Below are 20021 nucleotides of genomic sequence, written 5' to 3' on the forward strand. Positions count from 1 at the left end.
ATATAATACATATGTATCGGTTTATATAGCTGGAACAAAACGCTAACATCCAAAAAAAGGGAAATGTTGCCCCCTTTTGGATGGAAAAAGACGTTACCTGAGGTCTGGCCAACGCTTTATCGGCACCCAACCAAGAAAAACCAAAACTCCGTACAAATTCGGTAATGCCGTTCTACATCATATTTCTAATTCCCGAATAAATTGGGGAATGGCAGTGAATGAGTTAAAAGCAGCCATTGTTTCTTCATAAATGAGGCAGACAGAGTTTTCATTGAATAGTCTAATTTCCAACCATCCTTGAACCGTCGACCCTCGCAGTCAACTTTCCTCCTTTTGTTGATTTTCACCATTTTAGAAAATTGGGGGGCTCATTTACTCAAATACTCATATGCTAATTTTCTGTTCCAAATTGAGCCTCTAGATGACAACACTTAGCACATGCAACTACCCAATGTATCAATTCTACATAGGTTATTGATTTTATGAACGAGGCTGCGGGCCGGATGGAAATTGACTACGGGCCGCATTTGGCCCCCCGGGCCGTACTTTGGACATATACTTTCGTGTGTCCCAGTCACCTGCCTAAAGATGAATGGGTGTGTTTGTGTCTGTGTGTGTGTGTGTGTTATATATATACAGTGATCCCTCACTACTTCACGGTTCACTTATCGCGGCTTCAGTGCATCGCAATTTTTTTTTCAGGGAAAAAAAAAACCCTTTTTTTTATTAAGGGCATGCAAATGTGCAAACAAACAAAGCAAAAGAAACAACACTGCAAACAAAGCACAATAAAATCAAACACACTGGCTTTGAACACCTTATGGAGCATTCTGCTCACTTGAGCTGTTCTCTATTCTCCCAAAAAAAAAGAAAGACAAAAAAAAAGAGTGACAACAACTACCGATAACAATGTTCTTCTCTCGGAGAAAGACTCCTTCAGTTCAAAAAGACGCTAAAGTGCAGCAGAGTCAGGACGAATAGGCGCAGCAGCAAAATATTGTTTTACAACACCGTTCTTTAAACTATTAAAAAATAGGTTTTATTTTTTGTTTCGTTCTGCAGGATGTACAGTTTTGCATTGTAAAATAAAATTTTTAAAAAAGCCGGCTAGATTGTACTTTGCGGATTTCACCTATCGCGGGCTATTTTTGGAACGTATCACTCATGATAAACGAGGGTTCACTGTATCTCTATATAGATAGTGTTAATAAATTTCAAGAAATACAGCCTTTAGAATTTGTTGGATGAAATTCTATTCAATACAGCCACCCACTTGTTGCTAGATAGTCTGCTGTCTTCACCTTTCTTTCAAAATAAAAGCTCTAGGTTGCCCAGGGGGTGCACACCTCCATTTGACGACAGGCTCACATTCTAAATCTCTTTTTACGCGTTTAAGACACCCCGCAGAGAAGTCTGTTAACCCCCGGCAGGGCAGGAGAGCCGTGTCTGTCGGTTATAAGACAGCACAGCGCACATCTGAAGAAGGGCCACAGAGCAAGATGAAATGTAGCTTGGCCTTAGCTTGTAAGGGGGGAAAAAATAGCACAAAAAGTGGTGTAAACGAAGGCAGACGGGTGTTGAGGGGTGATGACAGACTGCCTTCATCCTGTCAGCTATTCGTTAAACGTGATGAATGAAGTTGAAGTAAAAAAATAAAATCAGGGTCCGAGGATTCATAAACAGCGCGGACCGACGCTTTGTAATGTTGACTCCCATTCTGTTGTGGTTGAGCAGATGCTTACATCAGGCACTTTGTTAACAATGCAAAAAAAAAGGCGGAAAGCATCTGCGCCGTGCCGCACGCATCGGCCAGAACAGCTACTCAGTCACGGCGGCCATGTGCTGCACAAGAGAGTAATTGGAGCATGTCTTCCCTCCTCGCTGGTTTACACATGCTTGTCAACATTTTAAACCCTCCTGTGCTACATCAGCTCGCATAGTCTGAAATTCCTCAAGTGAAACACTGTGAGTCAATTTAGGGTTTAAGTCACTTTTAATGGAAATGCTCGATCATTTGAAGTGGCTTGCCCGCTCAAAAATATAGTCTGAAATGGAACATAAAGTTCCAAGGCTCCATGTTAGAGAATACCGACTGTGTCATGTCATTGGTTCGTATTTGAATGAATTATTCATTACCTTTTACAAAAGTTTTTTTTTTTTTTTTATCAAAGATGCCAATTAATGTGTAGCTGATTCAGCACTTGTTTTAACTCATTCACTGCCAGACAATGTGCAAACATGTGTCCACTCCAGTGCCATGGTTTTTGTAATTTTCACTCACATTGCTGAACCCAAAGAATCTTTAAAGTTTTAGGACTGCATAAACATTCAATACAGCATAAGAAACATTAGACTTTCTTATTTATCAGAAAAAAAGAGTTAATTCCTAAATTATATGGGTCTGGAGTTATATGAGCTTGAAATAAGGGTGGATGTCCAAAATATAATGCAATACATACATATTGGTTTTGTATAGCGCTTTAACAACAGCTGTAGCTGGAAGTGAGTGCTAATATGCGAAAAAGGGAAATGCTGCCCCCTTGTGGAAGGGAAAACATTGCCAGAGGACTGGCCAGCGCTTTATCGGCACCCAAGCAAGAAAAAACAAAACCTGAACAAATTCGGTAATGGCGCTCTATGTCATATTTTCAATTCCCGAATAAATTGGGGAATGGCAGTGAATGAGTTAAAAACAGCCACTTTCTTTACAAATGAGGCTACAATATGAGTCTGGAGTTATCTGAGCTTGAAATGAGGGTGGCTGTACAAAAGGCAAATGCTGCCCTCTCGTGGGAGGGAAAAACATTACCGGAGGTCTGACCAGCGCTTTATTGCCCAGTTCCCCCAAGCAAGAAAAACCAGAACAAAGTCGGGAATGGCGCTTCATGTCATGCGTTTCAATTAAATTCGGGAATTGCAGTGAATGAGTTAAAAATGCTGGATATTCTGAACTTAAAACTGGTCACAAAAAATGAATAAAAATGCAACAAATCATAATGTGTAATAATTGTTCTCAATCATATTTTATTCATTAATTCAGATACAATTATCTTGGGGAAAAATCTCCCTTATTGCTTTCACAAGTCCATGTTTTAGGTTTAAACTTTTAAGGATTCAGCTCTTTAAAAAAAGAGGAAGAGAAATCATGTTATTACTCATTACAGGGCAGAATTTTTGCCCACCATTTTGCAAAAATATCGTCTTTGGGAAAATGACAGTGGTCCAATGTTGAAAATCAACATTGACTGTAGTGGCCTGACTACATGTCCTATTGGAACAGGATTAACCCCATTGTCGAGTGAGTCCCCCGTTTTAGGGCAGCTGATAACTTTACATCTCTGCAAACATCCAAATTCCACATCACGAGTGGCTTGTATCAACAATAGAGCGCAGTCTTTACGGGAGGCACCCAATGGCCTTTCCTAAAACCAAACACTTGCGATTCACATCGGCTAAATGGCTCATTATAGTCCTGACAAAAGGTCTTTAGAAGGAGAAATGCAGAATTAGCGTCGGAACTCCACATTGTAATTTAATGGGGCTGGGAAAACTCGCTTGCTTTGCTTGAGTGCTCATCGTCATATTGTGAGGACTGGATTTTCCCCAAAATGGAGGTACAACTTTAAATGCACTGACAATGTAGACAAAGTTCTGTTCCCTGTGCAGATCCTGTATGACAAATGACATGTCTGATTTTGGGCTGTTTTGCACAGACGGTTCACATGTGCGCAGCTGCGCTCTGTTTGTGTCCTCTTTCGCTCTTTTCTCCTAATCCATCATCTCTGCCTGTGTATCTGCCGAAACGCAAAGCCCTGTTGCCCAAATATTTCGTTTCAGCTGAGGTTTCAGAGCGTTGTTATACCAAGCCATTGCTGTGCTCTCCCAAATGGTCCTGCATGGCCGATTTTGACATATTGGATCTTGTCACGAGCTTGACCCCTCATAAGAACCCACCAGGTTCCTGTTAATGTCCGTCATCTTTGCATGAGAACATACAATATAGTGTTCCCCTGCTGCGCTGTGGTTGCTTGTAAACTCATAAGTCAACGTATAACTGTACGTAGAAGTATTTTGCCCTAAAGGTTGGGAAAGGAGCGTGAGAGTTGCCAATGTACTTTTTGGCCATTAATTAACACTGAGAGAAGAGTAAAACTGACACTATGAGGCCGCTATTCACCGCTGGAAATGCACACGCACACGCTGCACAGACCCCGCCCGCCTCTTATAGGCCCATCCTGTATCTATCATGACCATTCAAGCGAAAACAATTTTATTTTTCTACTCTTCCTAACCAATGATTTTTTTGTGCCATACTTGTGAAAATAATTAGGACGCTCATTGGAATATATCAACTTTTGGCAGTGGCACACCGTCAAGGCCTGCAAAGCTTTCTCTTATGGCCTAAAAATATCTGAATCACGGACCGATGTTTATGATGTTTTTTCCATGAATTCGTATTAAATAATTCCAAAGTTTCCTCCAGTTTCCTTTCATTACTTTTCCCCTGTTGCGCTGCTTCCAGATGTGTGTTTTCAGCCATAATTTGTTACCAGGGTCAGAAATCTACGTGGATGCCTTCACAATCAGTTCTGCTGGCCTTGGAGCATAAACGTCAATGTCGATGAAACTGTTGCCTTAACCAATCAGAGTTCGAGTTGGCAACACAGGGCCTGCTCGAAGGCGCTGGCAATGTCAGTTTTCGCAAATTATGATTGGTTAGTCACTAGCCAATCATAGTTTGCTCTGATCACAAGCTTCGAGTGACAAGAGCATACTGGCCAGAGCTAGCACACTATCAGTAGCGAACTGCATAAGCGAATATATCATGTTTATTTAATAGCAGTTTTGTCATCCACAATGGCTGAAGGAGAAGAAATTGATTTGATATGAGATTTACTCTTAAAGCCATTTTCAAGCTGGACTTTTCAAAAATGGACATCATTAAGAAAGGTTGGTCAGTTATTTCCTGGCTAATGGTACCATCTAGTGGACTTGTAATAAATCACACCACACTTTTTTTCAGTCTGGATTGATTCAGATATAGCACTACTGAAGGCCTAGCGATGAAATCTACGGCCCGCCACTGCTTTTTGGCCAAATAAATGAGTTCAGTTCATTGTTTAAAGGTGTTCATCGCCAAAAATTCACCTTTAGAATTCAAGCAAATGAAGTCACATACTCATGCATAGTTTTATCACGTCTGTAAATGAACATTATATGACAATGAAGACTTTTCACATGACTTAAATCATTCCACTTTACAGTTACTGATGGTTTTATTATGGTGACACCCTGGAGCACATTCTAGTTGCATTGTTTCCATTGGCCAAAGTTGCTTTAAAATCCTGAACGGATTTTATTCGAGCTTAGAGGTTCAACCTTTACGCAAAAGTTCCAAAGTGTTTCTCCATCTGGGAGGAAGATGGTGGAAGACGGAGATGATCTCAGGAGCCCTACTCTCCAGTCCATATGTTTTCTTCCAGTCAGGACAGTAAATCCTTTAGTTAGTCCCACGTTCACCAGCGCTCATCATCATCACTCTTTGTACTGTGTGTGAAGTCAGCTTGCCAATGAATTCCTGATTGTAAAAAAAAAAAAAAATAACCGCTCATTAATTAACAAGTCTTCAAATACCTCCTAGTGGCATTGTAAAGAATTATACCTTAATAATAAATATTACTGTGGAGGTCTTTTGTGTTGTTTCACTAAATATTTGCAGTACCGTAAATTACAACATAGGTTAGTGCCGTTGGACTCTGACCATATTCACTCATCCGTCATCCAATTCTCTGTGCTTTTCATCCTTTTGGATTGCAATGTAAAGAAAACATATTTTACCCTCTTCCCCCAAAATTGTGTTTTTGGTAAACTGCGAAATGTGGTTAAAACTCAAAAAATATTATAATCATTCAAAATCGTCCGTTAGATCTGATCATTTTATTAATCACCAAATGTTATACATTGTGTTTGTACATGTGTTTCTTTTCTCCACCCACACGCGGCAATTTACATGATCAACCTGAACACCCTTTTATCTGTAGGAGTTATAATGTAGCCAGGATTAGGAATGACAGTCTTATAATAACATTATAGTACTTTGGCATCTGTTAACAATTGCTATTCCCCTTTTGTGCTGTTATTAACATCTGTCTGCAAATGAGACAGGCACATTTCATACCAACGTGATATACTGGGTGAAACCCATTAAACAAACAATTAAAAGAGAATGATTGAGAATCCGTCAAGCTAGAAATAATACAGACTGTGGACGTTTCACTGCTGTAATTTTAAATCCACCCAATGTTTTCCTATCTGGCAGAGAACAAGGGAGACCCTCAGTCACCATTGCGGCATGCTGGGAGATGCCCTCTTCAAAGAAAATGACTTTTCTCTCATCATTGATGGGAAGACCCTCAAATATGCGCTCACTTTCGGAGTGCGACAGTACTTCCTGGACCTTGCCTTGTCGTGCAAGGCCGTCATCTGCTGCAGGTGAAATGTTTCTCCTGAAAGGGCAACCGACGTCACTTTTTTGTTTTCGAACTGACATCAGAAAAACGTTTTATAGCATCTAAAATACCCAAAACACACAGTATGATATTTTTATTTAAATGCAAAACACCAATAAAAATGACTTAAAGTGTCCAAAATCTGCAAAAAATTGAGCTGCGAATTGGGCATTTTCAGAAAGTCCCGCCCCCAGTTCGTGACGTCACGCCAAGACGTCTTGCATTGCTGGAGAATCCAAACAATGGCTTCAGATTCGGAGAATATGCTTTCTTGTTACACATCCAGTTATGAATATGATTCAAATAGTTCTGAATAGGAAAGCATACATGTTTGCAATCGATCCATGAATTTTAAGTGCCATTTTGAGGCAACATTGGGGCAAAATGCTGTCCCCTTGTGGAAAAGAAAAAATATTGCTAGAGGCCATGGCCAGCGTTTTATCGGCACCCAAACAAATTTGGGAATGGCGCTCTACGTCATATTTTCAATTCCCGAATAAATTGTTGAATGGCAGTGAATGAGTTAAACAATCGTTGAATAAACCGTTGTCATTGACTTTTTTAATCGGTTTCAGTCATAACAGTCCTTCATGGGAAATTTTGTTTGAACCACCTGTTTTTTTTCTAGTCGCAAGACAACTGAGAATGTCAATGTGCCAAATTATTGAGGGACAGAATTGACCTAGTCAAATCTTATCAATAACAGGAAGTACTTTAGCTGTCAAGTACCATGTACAAACATGGTTTACAACAGTCATGGGACAGCTGGAAAACAGGCAGGACAAGGGGTGCTTGCGGACCAAGGTTGGATTATAATTGTCTAACACCTGAGGTTAGAACCATGTTTTCAGAGCTTAATCAAACATTTCAAGTAATGTCTATCACCCTTCCCCTTTGTCATAATAATCTCTTGAGAATGTATTTGACGGATTTTCCACCACACCACCTCCAATTGGTCATATGCAAGATCTCTAAATCTCAAAAATCTCAAAATAATCTGTGAATATGTAGTGGTAGAATAAAAACACATTTTGTGTGTCACTAACAATGGCTAATAGTGGGCCAATCGTAATGATGGTGTCTTGGTAGTGATGGCGAAATAGTCCAGTTGAAACATTTGTGGATGGTGGTTGACCTCATTTTTTCCCATTCCTCCCATGGGAAATAATCAATTAAAATAATGTGTTCCAGGTCCAACTGTGGACATCATACACGCAGGTGTCTTAGCAAAGGTCGCTGCAGGTCACGATAAATGACAGCGTATTGAGAGCTGAAATGTTGAATGCGTTTTTATTTCAAATCATGCTGCCAAATATGAACACTTCACAATCCTTGTATGTCGCAGAACACCCCCCAAACAGTTATAAATCCCTTATTTCATCACTCTTGTTTTCACACTGATTCTTATTGTGAAATGAGTGTTGCAAAAAAAGCCACAAACTAAGAAAAGGCACAACACTAATTCATTGATGTTTGCTGAAATGAGCCCTTGCGACGCAGAATAAAGTAGTATCCAATGCTGTAGTGATATCTAACCATGAGAGACAGAGAGAGAGTCTATTTTACTGGAATATGTTTTGATTTTGAAAAAAACAACAACAACCCATAACAAGAGCTAATCTTTTTATTTGCTGAAGTGTCATACATCTTGCATAATGAGAGATTTGAAACTTTGAAAAAACTCAATTTAATTACTTGATATTAATGGTCGAAAGACTGTGAAAACTGAATGATACATGAATATAAACCTCTGAATGTCCAAGATATGACATTTTGGCAACATTACAGATGCTCCCCAACTTACGAACATTTTGAGTGACGACGTTACGGTACATACGAACATTTTTGCAGGTACAGTATGTCGGAAAAATGTTTGGACAGAAATGTTGTAAGTTAGATTTTGTATTGTGCGCCGTTTTCCGGCCGAGCTCGCTTGCAATTGGCTGCATTCTGTGCTTCACCCACACAGACACATTAGAGGTTTCAAGGGCTGGATGTTAACGCGACGGACACTAAGGCTGACCATTCAGCTATGCTGAAGTGTTGCCAACGAGTTCAGACCTCGATCCGCCGAGCTTGCTTACGATTGGCTGCGTAGAGTATGTGGGCGGGGAGGAAAGCCCTCTTCCCAGTTGACGTTCCGAGGAGGAGGCGAATGACGATTCATAACAAAAAGTAATGGCACGTAATTCAGTAATTACGTGCCAGCAGCTTCAGTCATGGCTTACTGAAGACCCAAGGATATATGTTGTCGTACTACAGTGGGTGTGAATTTATTTTACGACTGTTAGAGCCTCTATGTTTTATACTTCCCCGTTCAGCATTTGACTTAAACATACATTCCTTACAAAATATAGCACTGAAGCAACTTACGATCAAATTCAACTTACGAACGACCGCTCGGAACGTATCTCGTTCGTAAGGTGGGGAGCGCCTGTATTCAAAAGAGCACACAAAGTACAGACATGGGGAAATGGAAAAAATGCTTGGAGAGGAGATGAATGCAAAAAAACATGAACGCTGTTCACAGCTCCTCGGAGCACAGTAAAAAATCATCCACGAGGAAACGAATGGAGATTGTACAGCTGTATGTTTAACAATAGGCTCGGGGAGAGCATACGGAGGAGGTCATCTCAGCCAAATTTTGAGCCCACCAAAGTGTTCGACAGTATGCTGACATTTGAAACATAACTACTTCTGAAACTTCACAAGCATTTGGGGACAAATTGGAGACAGAAAATCTTGTCGGCCTTTCACTCATGGGACAATCCTGTAATTCTATGACAACATTCTTGCTGTAATAAGATGTCATTATTCTCTCAAGACAATAAACGCTTGAGGTAAACATACAATACAGTGATACCTCAGTTCACAAACTTAATTGGTTCCGAGAAAGTGTGCGCAAGGCGAAAGGTTCGTCTGCCGAACATTTATTTCCCATAAGAAGCCATTAAAAATGAGAATAATCTGGTCACCGGAAAACATAATTTTCTACTAAATAAGCCTTAAAACTACACAAAATATACCTTATTTTATGAGTAATAAATGTGCTACTGTATTGTAATTGAATAAATAAACGACTTTATAATAAAGTCGTTTTATTTACCTTAGTGATGGTCGTTGATGAAGTTGCTGTGCTTTCTCGGCGATAACACCCTCACTCACACTGTCCCCTGCTAGCTGCTTTTCGTTAATCCAAATCAACAGAAGTTTTTCAACCTCTTCTATTGCCTGAGACCGTTGCTTAGACAACACAGAAACCCCCTTAGTCACACGTAGCAATGGTCGATTTAGCGCACCGTTAATGGGACGCTAAATCACACAAATGCACACCTCTTTCATGTTTTTCGATGATCTCCTTCTTCTGCTTGACCGTAATTTTCTTGTGAGTCCCTTTCGGCTTAACACTAGCCTGTGGTGGGGTCTTTTTCGGTCCCATAATAGCAAAAGTACTCCACTCGATAAAAAAAGTACGTTAGCACTCAAAGGGGGTGATGAAAATTAGTCCGCCAGCCACCGTGGCGTTGTTCGACCGTGTGGTTTGGTGTTCATCTGCCGAAAACTAGTCCACCAGCCAAGACTATATGCTCGCGAATGTAATGTTTGTGAGGCGAAAAGTTCGTTACCTCATGCGTTCGTAATCGTAAGCTGAGGTATCACTATATTTGAAGAACAGCATTGCTTTAGTAACTAAAGCAATGGCTTTTTAGCAAATATAAACGAAAGTTTAGTTTAATGCCATGTGCCGAAAAATAAAATCAGATTGCTTAACGTAGTCATCCAAGGACAAACAGCAGGAAGAAATCAACTGGGGTTCATTACTCTATTGGTGAAAATAGTTTTCCCTTCATATTATGGGATATACTTTTAAAATAAATCCAAGTCTCCCGTTGCTCCAAATCAATGGCTTTCTAAGATTAGCATGATGTGAAATTTTGACCATTAGAGATACAGTCAGTCTGGAAAGTATTCAGAACACATCACTTTTCCCACTTTCTCATGTTACATACCTATTGAACAAAGGAATAAATTCATTTTTCCCTCAGAATACTACACAAAATACCCCTTGTTGACAACATGAAAAAAGTTTTGTTAAGATATTTGTAAATTTATTAAAAATACTGTAGCTTCATCATCAAAGGGTTTTCATGATTTTTTTGTTTAATTTTGTTATTTTTAATAATTTTACCAAAATATTAACACATCTCCTTTCATGTTGTCATCATGGGGTATTTTGTGTAAAATTCAAAGGCAAAAAAATGAATGTATTCCTTTTTTCAATAGGGCTGTAACATGGGAAAATGCGGAAAGAGTGAAGCTTTCTGAATACTTTCTGGACTGACTGTAAAATGATTGCCACATGACTCATTTTTCATATATATTTTCATATTTTTTTTTCTATTTTTGCGTGTTTTACTTCTAAAATGTAGAACCAGATTTCCCAAGGTTCATTTGCGCCAAGACGGGAGGAAACTTTAATGCGTGTGCTTAACTAACTTAATCCAGGATTGTGACTGCAAAACACCATATTCCCATGCAATTAATTTTGTGGCTTTTGGGTCTGTGAGAATAATTGCGATGCCTGATTTTGTGACATTAAATAATGCATAAATCAAAATTAATAACAGTCTTCCCCCTCCCTCCCCCCAGAGTGTCTCCTCTGCAGAAGTCAGAGGTAGTGGAGATGGTAAAGAAACAAGTGAAGGTGATCACATTGGCTATCGGTGATGGTGCCAATGACGTCGGGATGATTCAGACCGCTCATGTTGGTGTCGGAATTTCGGGCAACGAAGGCTTGCAAGCTGCTAACTCTTCAGACTACTCCATTGCTCAGGTGAGTGGAAAATTTGGGGCGCCTAACTGTAATCTTTTGGCATGAATAAGGTACTTTGTCATCAAAGTACCATCTCAAATTGTGATTTTTTGCCCCTCAAATGTTCAATTATCATTCAACATATAGTTGAGTTAATTAATACGCCCCCATTTCAAGCGCAAATAACTCCAGACCCTTATAAGGAATTAGCTCATTTTTTTCTGATGAAAAGAATCTGGCTGTTTTCCCTTTTACGCGAGGGTAACATTTGCCTTTTGTCCATGTTAGCGCTTTGTTCCAGCTTCAGCTGTTGCTAAAGCGCTATATAAATCAATATGTATGTATAGTATTTTGTACAGGCGCCACAATTTCAAGCTCAGATAACGTCCTGGAATTTGAGTGAAAATGACAAAAACCCTGGCACTGGAGTGGACACATTTTTGCACATCTGGCAGTGAATGAGGTGAAGGATATTCTTGTCAATGTTCTCTTATATTGCAACAATATTGTTGTTTGTGTTTGAAATATTTTTTTGTGCGCAGTAAAAGCTCTTTTGTCTACTCGGGCATCAACGTATACACTGAATTGGTAACACCTGTAAAACACGTAGCCAAACATCACCCAACTTCCCGCACAACTAGATCACAAACAGACTGCGGCAAAATTCACAATGTAAACACATACTGTACTTTCCAAAGGCAGGTTGTCTGTAGACATGTGATACCCGAGGGCAACGAAAATACTCTTGTATTTACACACAGAACACCATTCAATGCAACATTTTTCTATTGCCGGCATAGAGCATAGGAAAAGTGATACTTTTTTTTGCAACACACTGCATGCTCTGTCCTTGAGCGTGCAATTACTATTCAAGAGGCATGAGAGTGTTCCCCACTTCACTCCGCATTACGTGTTCAAGGTTTATGTGTGTCAAAGACAGGTGTCCTATTATAATCCACATTGCAAATTTAATTACACTTCTACAGTTATTTTCCATCATTTCTCCATTGGCATTGCTGTATGTTAGCTATAATTGACTGACTGGAAAAGTGAAATCCAAACCTGGGAAGCTGTTCAAAATCTAAGTAAATCACCGTTTGGGTAAGCTGTCATAGATGATTATTTCAATTTTGTATCAGTACAAGTCAAAAGTCAACTGTGCTTTAGATGAAACTGTGTCAGGCCAGCAAGCGGTTAGCATGTTCGTGTCACAATTCTGAGGTTTGGGGTTTAAATCTCAGCTGTGGCCTTTCTGTGTGACGTTTACAGCCAATCGCTGTTTTTCTGACTTCACTTTCCCGCGTTACAAAAACAGGCCTCTTGGGTAAATTGAAGATTAAATTGTACCAAGGTGTAATTTTGCAATTTAATGACATTACCAAACCAATACAAACAGTTGTGTTAAACAAAAAGCAGAAAATAAAGTTCTGTATTCCTCTCAATCCCCCAAAACTGCAGTGTAATTCAACTTTGTATTTATGTATTTTTTTATATTGTTGTAAATTCCTGTCATCTTTGGTACTTCATATAATATCCCAGTGCAAAATTACTTTTTTGAATTCATAACGAATGGTTCCGTAAAATAAATACCGTATTTTCCCGTGTATAAGGCGCACTTCATTTTCTTCAAAAGATGACCCTGTACTTGCCTTATACGGAGGTGTGCCTTATATGTGAAGTAATATTGACCACAAAAGGTCTCACAACTACTGTCAGCAGCCACCGACTCCATTTCCTCCTGTAGAAGAAATGCAACGTAACTCCAGCCTCTACTGTAGCACCTTATAATGTGATGTGACTTATATTTGGAAAACATATAAATATTTATGTCTGTGTAAGCTCTCAGTCGTACAGGAGTGGTCCATCGATGAAAATGTTTCTTCAGCCGTCATCTGTACTTCTTTGAAGGTGTCGGACGTTTCGCTTCTTATCCAAGAAACCTCGCCAGCAAACATATAAATATTTATATATTATATCAGTGTCTGAAACTCATGGCAAAAAGTTAGCGGACACCCAGGTACACAACTCTGAAAAGTTGCCATGTTTCGGGGTATACTTCCGCCTTCGTCAGAGTGTCACCGTGGGGCGTACATGTCAGGTATTTGAACACCTACAATACACTGTCTGTCAGAAAAGAATCTGTTTTAAATTAGATATCAAGTAGAAGTAGACAGGATGAACTTAATACAACAATAATCAATCAATTATCAATAAATAATACATAGCTATCATTGGCAGCTGGTGCTTGTGTAAACACACCTGTGGCTGATCCCCTCCATATTTGACAGTAGTCGAATGATGTGGATATGTGAAAACTAAAAGTTACATTTTTCTACAGTCATATTTAGACAGACATTTGATGTTTAACATAATTATTAGCAACAACGATATGATAATCCACTTCCATGGCAACACCAATGTCAACAACCAATCGACCCTGCGATTATAGTGTGACCAATCATACGCATCACTGGCTCCATGGAGAATTGTGGGATTATTCAATTTGCACACAGACATGTCTTTTTCTCAAAGGCAAAGATTTTTATGGAGGTTCCCGTGCGATGATTTGGATGAGATAGATTGGCCTTTTGCCAGCACGGCCAACATGGGAAATATAAACTTTCCCACATGCTTTTTCATCTGCAATGCATTGAATGGAAAAATCGCACACTTAGTCAAGTGTTGTCCCGGATTGTGCAAAACCTAAAGTTGGGGATTCAGGGTCACCATTACAATGGCAGCGGTAATTCTTTAGTTTTATTGCCTTTTTCGGACAGCGAAAGGACACGTGTAATTTGTTTCAGGCTGGCCGTTGAGCCATTTCCAGTGTAATCACACTTATCAGCCAGAAATTACACTGTAATTTTACACTCACCACAGGCGTGCTCATTGCTGGATCATTCCAAAGTCATGTAACGGCTACATTGAACTTTCGAATACCCGCATGGCATTTTCTTATTCTTTTTTTGGTGAGCAGCTATTATTTTCCCATCTCCTTTTTATGACATGACGAATTATTGATGTTGATTTCTTTCATTTGGACACTCCTTTTGTGGATTTCACAGCATCTTGCCTGTAGAGTAACATAGTTGGGGATAGCGGTCAAATTGGTTTTATTTTGTTGGATGATTTTGCGATTGCGATGCACTGTTTGGGAAGAAAAATAATGCTTTTTTTTAGGGTCTGAACCTTTGCAAAAATCGATTAAACTTGGCAATCACATCAGACCTGGCCAAAAAAGTGTATACAGTAAAGTCTCGTTATATCGATATTCAAGGGAGTCCGAAAAAATATCGATATAACCGGGACTATCGATATATCCGACCCTGTTTGCATGTAATTTTCTCTGTGCGTGCATAGAAATAGTATCGATATAACCGGGACTATCGATATATCCGATATCGATATAACGAGACTTTACTGTATTTTAAAGGGGTATTTTCCAATATGCATGTATCCCAACGTCTCCAGGGCTGTAAGGGACCTTACTGACAGCTGCTCACATCTCCAGTTAAAATTTACTTATTTACTTGAACTTAATGTACAGTAAAGTCTCGTTATATCGATATTCAAGGGAGTCCAAAAAAATATCGATATAACCGGGACTATCGATATATCCGACCCTGTTTGCATATAATTTTCTCCGTGCGTGCATAGAAATAGTATCGATATAACCGGGACTATCGATATATCCGATATCGTTATAACGAGACTTTACTGTATTTATATTCACTGCCAGACAATGTGCAAAAATGTGTCCACTCCATTGCCAGGGTTTTTGTTATGTTCACTCAAACTGCAGGACCTACAGGATGAGTTTTAGGACTACATAAACATTCAATTTACCATAAGAAACCTTAGACTCTCATCTTTTATCAGAAAAAATAGTTAATTCCTAAATTATATGGGTCTTGAGTTATCTGAGCTTGAAATGGGGGCGGCTGTACAAACTACAACACAATACATACATATTGATTTATATAGTGCTTTAACAACAGCAGAAGCTGGAACAAAGCGCTAACATGGACAAAAGGCAAATGTGGCCCCTTTGTGAAAGGGAAAACATTGCTAGAGGTCTGACCAGCGCTTTATCAGCAACCCCCCCAACCAGGAAAAACCAAAACCCAAACAAATTTGGGAATGGCGCCCTGCATAATGCTTTCCAATTCCCCCAAAAAATCGTGAATAGCTGGGAATGAGTTAAGAAGCATCAGGCACATGTATCTACTGTATACTCAAAGCAAACAGCTTCACTTTCCCTCCATCTCCCCCTTCCTATGCAGTTCAAATACTTGAAAAATCTACTACTGGTCCATGGAGCTTGGAATTACAACCGTGTCGCCAAATGCATCCTGTACTGCTTCTACAAAAACATCGTCCTTTACATCATAGAGGTAAGTACTGTAGCTTATAATAACATGCTTAAAGCAATGGAAAGTGCTACTGTATGTGCTTGAACTAGAACGTTGCCAAACACTGTGCAGACCTCGCCGAGATCAAATGAAAACACCTTTGGTTGGATTTCAAAACCATGTTTGTTGAAAAATAAGGGAAAATGGGGGGAAAAAAACATTCCATGTAATAATTTGATGAGGCCCTGCCATTCAACCTGAAGTGTACAATACTCGTCATCTTTTTTATTCTGCTGGCTTATTTAAAGGACAACCGACATCACTTTTTTGTTTTTTTAACTGACACCAGAAAAACGTTTTATAGCATCTAAAATACCCAAAACATGCAGTATATTTTAGTCAAATGCAAAACACCAATAAAAATGACTTAAAGTGTCCAAAATCTGCAAAAAAAGGAGCTGCGAATTGGGCATTTTCTGAAAGAAAAATGGAAAGACGCTACAATGCGTCTTTTTTACGGTGAGGAGGCGGTCCTTTTCTGACGTCACGTACGGACTCGTCACCAACTCAAAAACAAGACTTCCTGAATGTTCAGCGCGAGTCTTTAAGCGTAAAATATAGCTATATGCGGTGGAATCTTATTAAAATACGCCCAGTAGAAGTCATGTAGAGCCATTTTACAAATTATAGACACATCTTGTCCGGAGACGTCGGTTGTCCTTTAAAAGGGAGCGTTTACCTGTTTCGACTGAATGGCACCTACGTCAGTATCGTCCAATCAAAATTGCGCATTCAGCCAATTTAGGTCAGTATCATGCAATCAAAATTGCGCATTCAGCCAACTGCAGCCTGAACAGGAAATGAACAGCGAAAAAGAGAGAATACATATTTCGTTTTATCTGCGAGTCGGATGCAATCATCAAAAGAGCCACATATGGCTCACGAACCATAGGTTCCCGACCCCTGGTCTAAATGGACATTTTCCCGAGCGTTGTTTTTCAACACGAAACCTGTGGAAACTTTGCGTGTATACACTGCTGGTGACGCGCATCGCATGCAGCCAGTTTCAACACAGCTGCATGGAAAGTGAATGTTGAGTGGAAAACAACAATCTTCTGATATCGCTCATCTGAATCATTGAAGTCTTCCTCCGTGAACAACCATTTTGATCTCCGCAATGCCATGACAGGAAAAATACATGGAAGATTAACAGTAAATCAAAGAGAAATTATAAAGTTGTTTTTGGGCTTTTTTTTTTTTTTCTTTGGTGGACCACCGTGAAGGTTTGCCATTCAGCTCACCTTCCTCACATATCACAGAAGATGAATGAGAATTCCCCGGCTGGCTTGTGACACACAGCAGAACTCGCACTGATTGCAAGTTCAAAGCTACGAGCGAGAATCAAGATAGGTGAAGTACATCCTATCAGCAACGGCGTTATGTTGTTTTGATCTGCGCCACTTGTCAAGTAGCAAAATGTCTTCCGAAGACCATGCTATGAGGAAACAAGCATCATTTTATTTGGGGGTATTTTTTTTTATAAAAGATTCCCAGTTTTAACACACATTCTCATTCAAACAGAAAATAGGGCTAAACAATACATCTTTAACAATCGCAGAGGTCTCTGTCTCTCTGTACTCTCTCTGTCTCTCTCTGTCTCTCGTTCTCTTTCTTCCTCTCTCTCTCTCCCTCTCTCTCGCTTTCTCTCTGTCTCTCTCTCACACATTAGAACAGAAAATAGGGCTAAACAATATTTCAAATTGACGTTTCACAGTAGAATATAATTTTTGAATTGCAAAGTTTATCATATAGTTTATCATGTCTCTCTCTCTCACCCTCTCCGTCTCTGTCTCTCTGTGTCCTCTCCCTGTCTCGTTGTCTCTGTGTCTCTCTCTCTCTTTCTCGCTCTCTTTGTCTCTCTCTCTTTCTCTATCTCTCTTTGTCTCTCTCTCTCTTTCTCTCTCTCTCTCTCTCTCTCTCTGTCTCAGTCTCTGTCTCTCTCTCGAATCAATGTTTTGTTCCTTCTCAAGGCGTTATGTTTTTTGTCTAGATATGTTTTGTTGCTTCAAAGTGTTCTTGTTTACATATTATTGTTTCACTACTCATGAAAAGCAACATATTTATTTGCATTATTGTTGTCATTGGACTCCGGATTCACACCACATGAGAATTTTAAAAAGTTGTTGTCACAAATGCATTGAAATACAGTGTAAATTGTCATTCTTGTGAATTCATGGTTGATTTGCCTTTGTTTTAGTGTAGGCATACGCCATGAGACCATAACAAATGATATTTTAATCAAGATGAATATTGTTGCTTTCTTGTGAAAAGGGTGAGAGGACCTTGAAAAAGTAATCACCTATTGAATCTTAATCACGATATTGAGGAAAAAATAGATCATTTTATTGTAATCTGTTCAGCCCTAAAAGAAACCTTTGGGTTCTGCATTGCTTGGTGGTCCGGTTCCGACGGTCTTACAAGCCGCACCCTGTTTCAACACTTACCATCAATAACACGTTTTATTGAAGAATGAATGACTCTCTGTGTATTGTGTTGTCATATTATTTATTATAATTTTTTTAGTTTTATTTTTTTTTTAAACTCTATGTTACTTCCGGGTTGAGTGAACGCTGGCGCGTGTGGCTGCCGCTGCTCACCCGCAGAAAAAAACTATCCCATGAGTGTAAAGTGTCCTTGAGTTTTGAAACGCGCTTATCAATGAAATGTATTATTATTATTATTATTATTATTATATTTGCGATGTGTTTCAAACATGCACTGGTGAACCCCCACTTCTGCGTGTATGGTTTTCTTCTTTTACAGTTGGCCTCCTGTTATAAATGAACCACAACACTCTGAGAGACCTCAGCCCACAATCGAATGAATCGTGGTCAGAAATTCCTCTCAACGTTGTGTATTCTTCTTAGTCAGACTGCAGCTCCTAGCCTTTCAAAACCGCGTTGTGGGTCCTTCGTGTCTGCGGGGTCTACTTTGTTGTATTTGCGCTGCTTTTGTTGCTCGCTACCTACTCCTCTCGCCACGTGTTGCTTCTTCAGGGGTTTTAAGCTAACAATAGGAGACATTGACAGAGCCTGAAATCTAACACGTTGCGCCAGTTTGTCACACTAACGGGTGGAGCTTTGCCCTGGCATGTGCTTCCCATTGCTCCCAGTTGACATGTGTACTACAGACACTCAAAGAAGCAATGTTATTATTTTTGTAGGGGGTGAACATGCACAAAATTAATCTCCACTCATGTATCCTATTCTATCCTATTGTGCAAATAAAAAACCTTTATGATCTCCACAAGGTAAGTTCAGATGTTAGAGGAGATTGTTACAAAAAAAGTACTTCTTTGAAGGTGTCGCACATTTCGCTCCTCATCTGAAAAGCTTTGTCAGCTATATATATATATATATATATATATGTGTGTGTGTGTGTGTGTGTGTGTGTGTGTGTGTGTGTGTGTGTGTGTGTGTGTGTGTGTGTGTGTGTGTGTGTGTGTGTGTGTGTGTGTGTGTGTGTGTGTGCCTGGCTCTGATTGCCCCATTCGCCCTGGTATCACCTCACTCTGGTATCACCTCATCAGCATGACTAAGCCAATGTGGTAACAATCTCAGAAGTCTGTTGTAAGCACGATCCAAATTAAATCTCAAACCACCATAGCGATTTAGTGAAGGGTTTTGCTGTTTTATAAAAATAGCTTCTTTTACTCCCCTTTCAAACCACCTATTTTCTTTCGCTAAAATTTTAACCTCACTGTCGTCAAATGATTGGTTGCTAGCTTTTGGATGCATATGTACTACAGATTGAGGCCCACGAGCATTGTCCCTCCAATGTTGATAGTCTTTTTTTAGCAATTGTTTAGTTTCGAAAATAACCTACATAGAAAGAAACTGTTATTTACAACCACTCTTTTGAACTTGGTGGAGGCTGTTTTTGTACTGATTTATGAATTAATCAATTTGTCCATTTTCTGGGTCTTTTCCCAGCTGTCATCAGTCAGTAGACACCCTGAACTGGTCACCAGGCAATCGGGACAGAAACGAACAACCATTCACACTCACACTCACAACTTGGAGAAATTTTTGATGTTTTCTTAACCTGTCACACATGTTTTTGGAATCAGAATTAGAAAGCCTTTAAAAGTCCCACAATAGGGACATTTGCAATTCACCCAGAGAAAACCCACATAAGCACGGGGAGAACATGAAATTTCCATACAAGAAAGCCAGCGCCGGAATCGAACCCCACACATCTGGACTGTGAGGCCGACACCCGCTCATAAATTAAAGTTAAACATTATTACATTTGTTTTAAACAGACGACACGGGTAGTTCCTCATTT

The 20021-nt window shown here is 39.6% G+C and overlaps 1 protein-coding gene across 1 annotated transcript in view; it reads left to right on the forward strand.

Moving 5' to 3' along the window:
* atp8a1 (ATPase phospholipid transporting 8A1) overlaps window positions 1–20021 on the forward strand; it is a 131232-nt gene that overhangs the window by 75321 nt on the left and 35890 nt on the right. Inside the window, exons 25-27 of the mRNA XM_089021591.1 lie at window positions 6320–6492; window positions 11160–11343; window positions 15606–15716. Coding sequence (XP_088877717.1) covers window positions 6320–6492; window positions 11160–11343; window positions 15606–15716 — 468 coding nt within the window. The remainder of the gene's footprint in view (window positions 1–6319; window positions 6493–11159; window positions 11344–15605; window positions 15717–20021) is intronic.

The sequence above is a fragment of the Hippocampus bargibanti genome, linkage group LG02, assembly GCF_051943395.1.
Source record: "Hippocampus bargibanti isolate YZ-2025 linkage group LG02, ASM5194339v1, whole genome shotgun sequence".
NCBI classification, from domain to species: Eukaryota; Metazoa; Chordata; class Actinopteri; order Syngnathiformes; family Syngnathidae; genus Hippocampus; species Hippocampus bargibanti.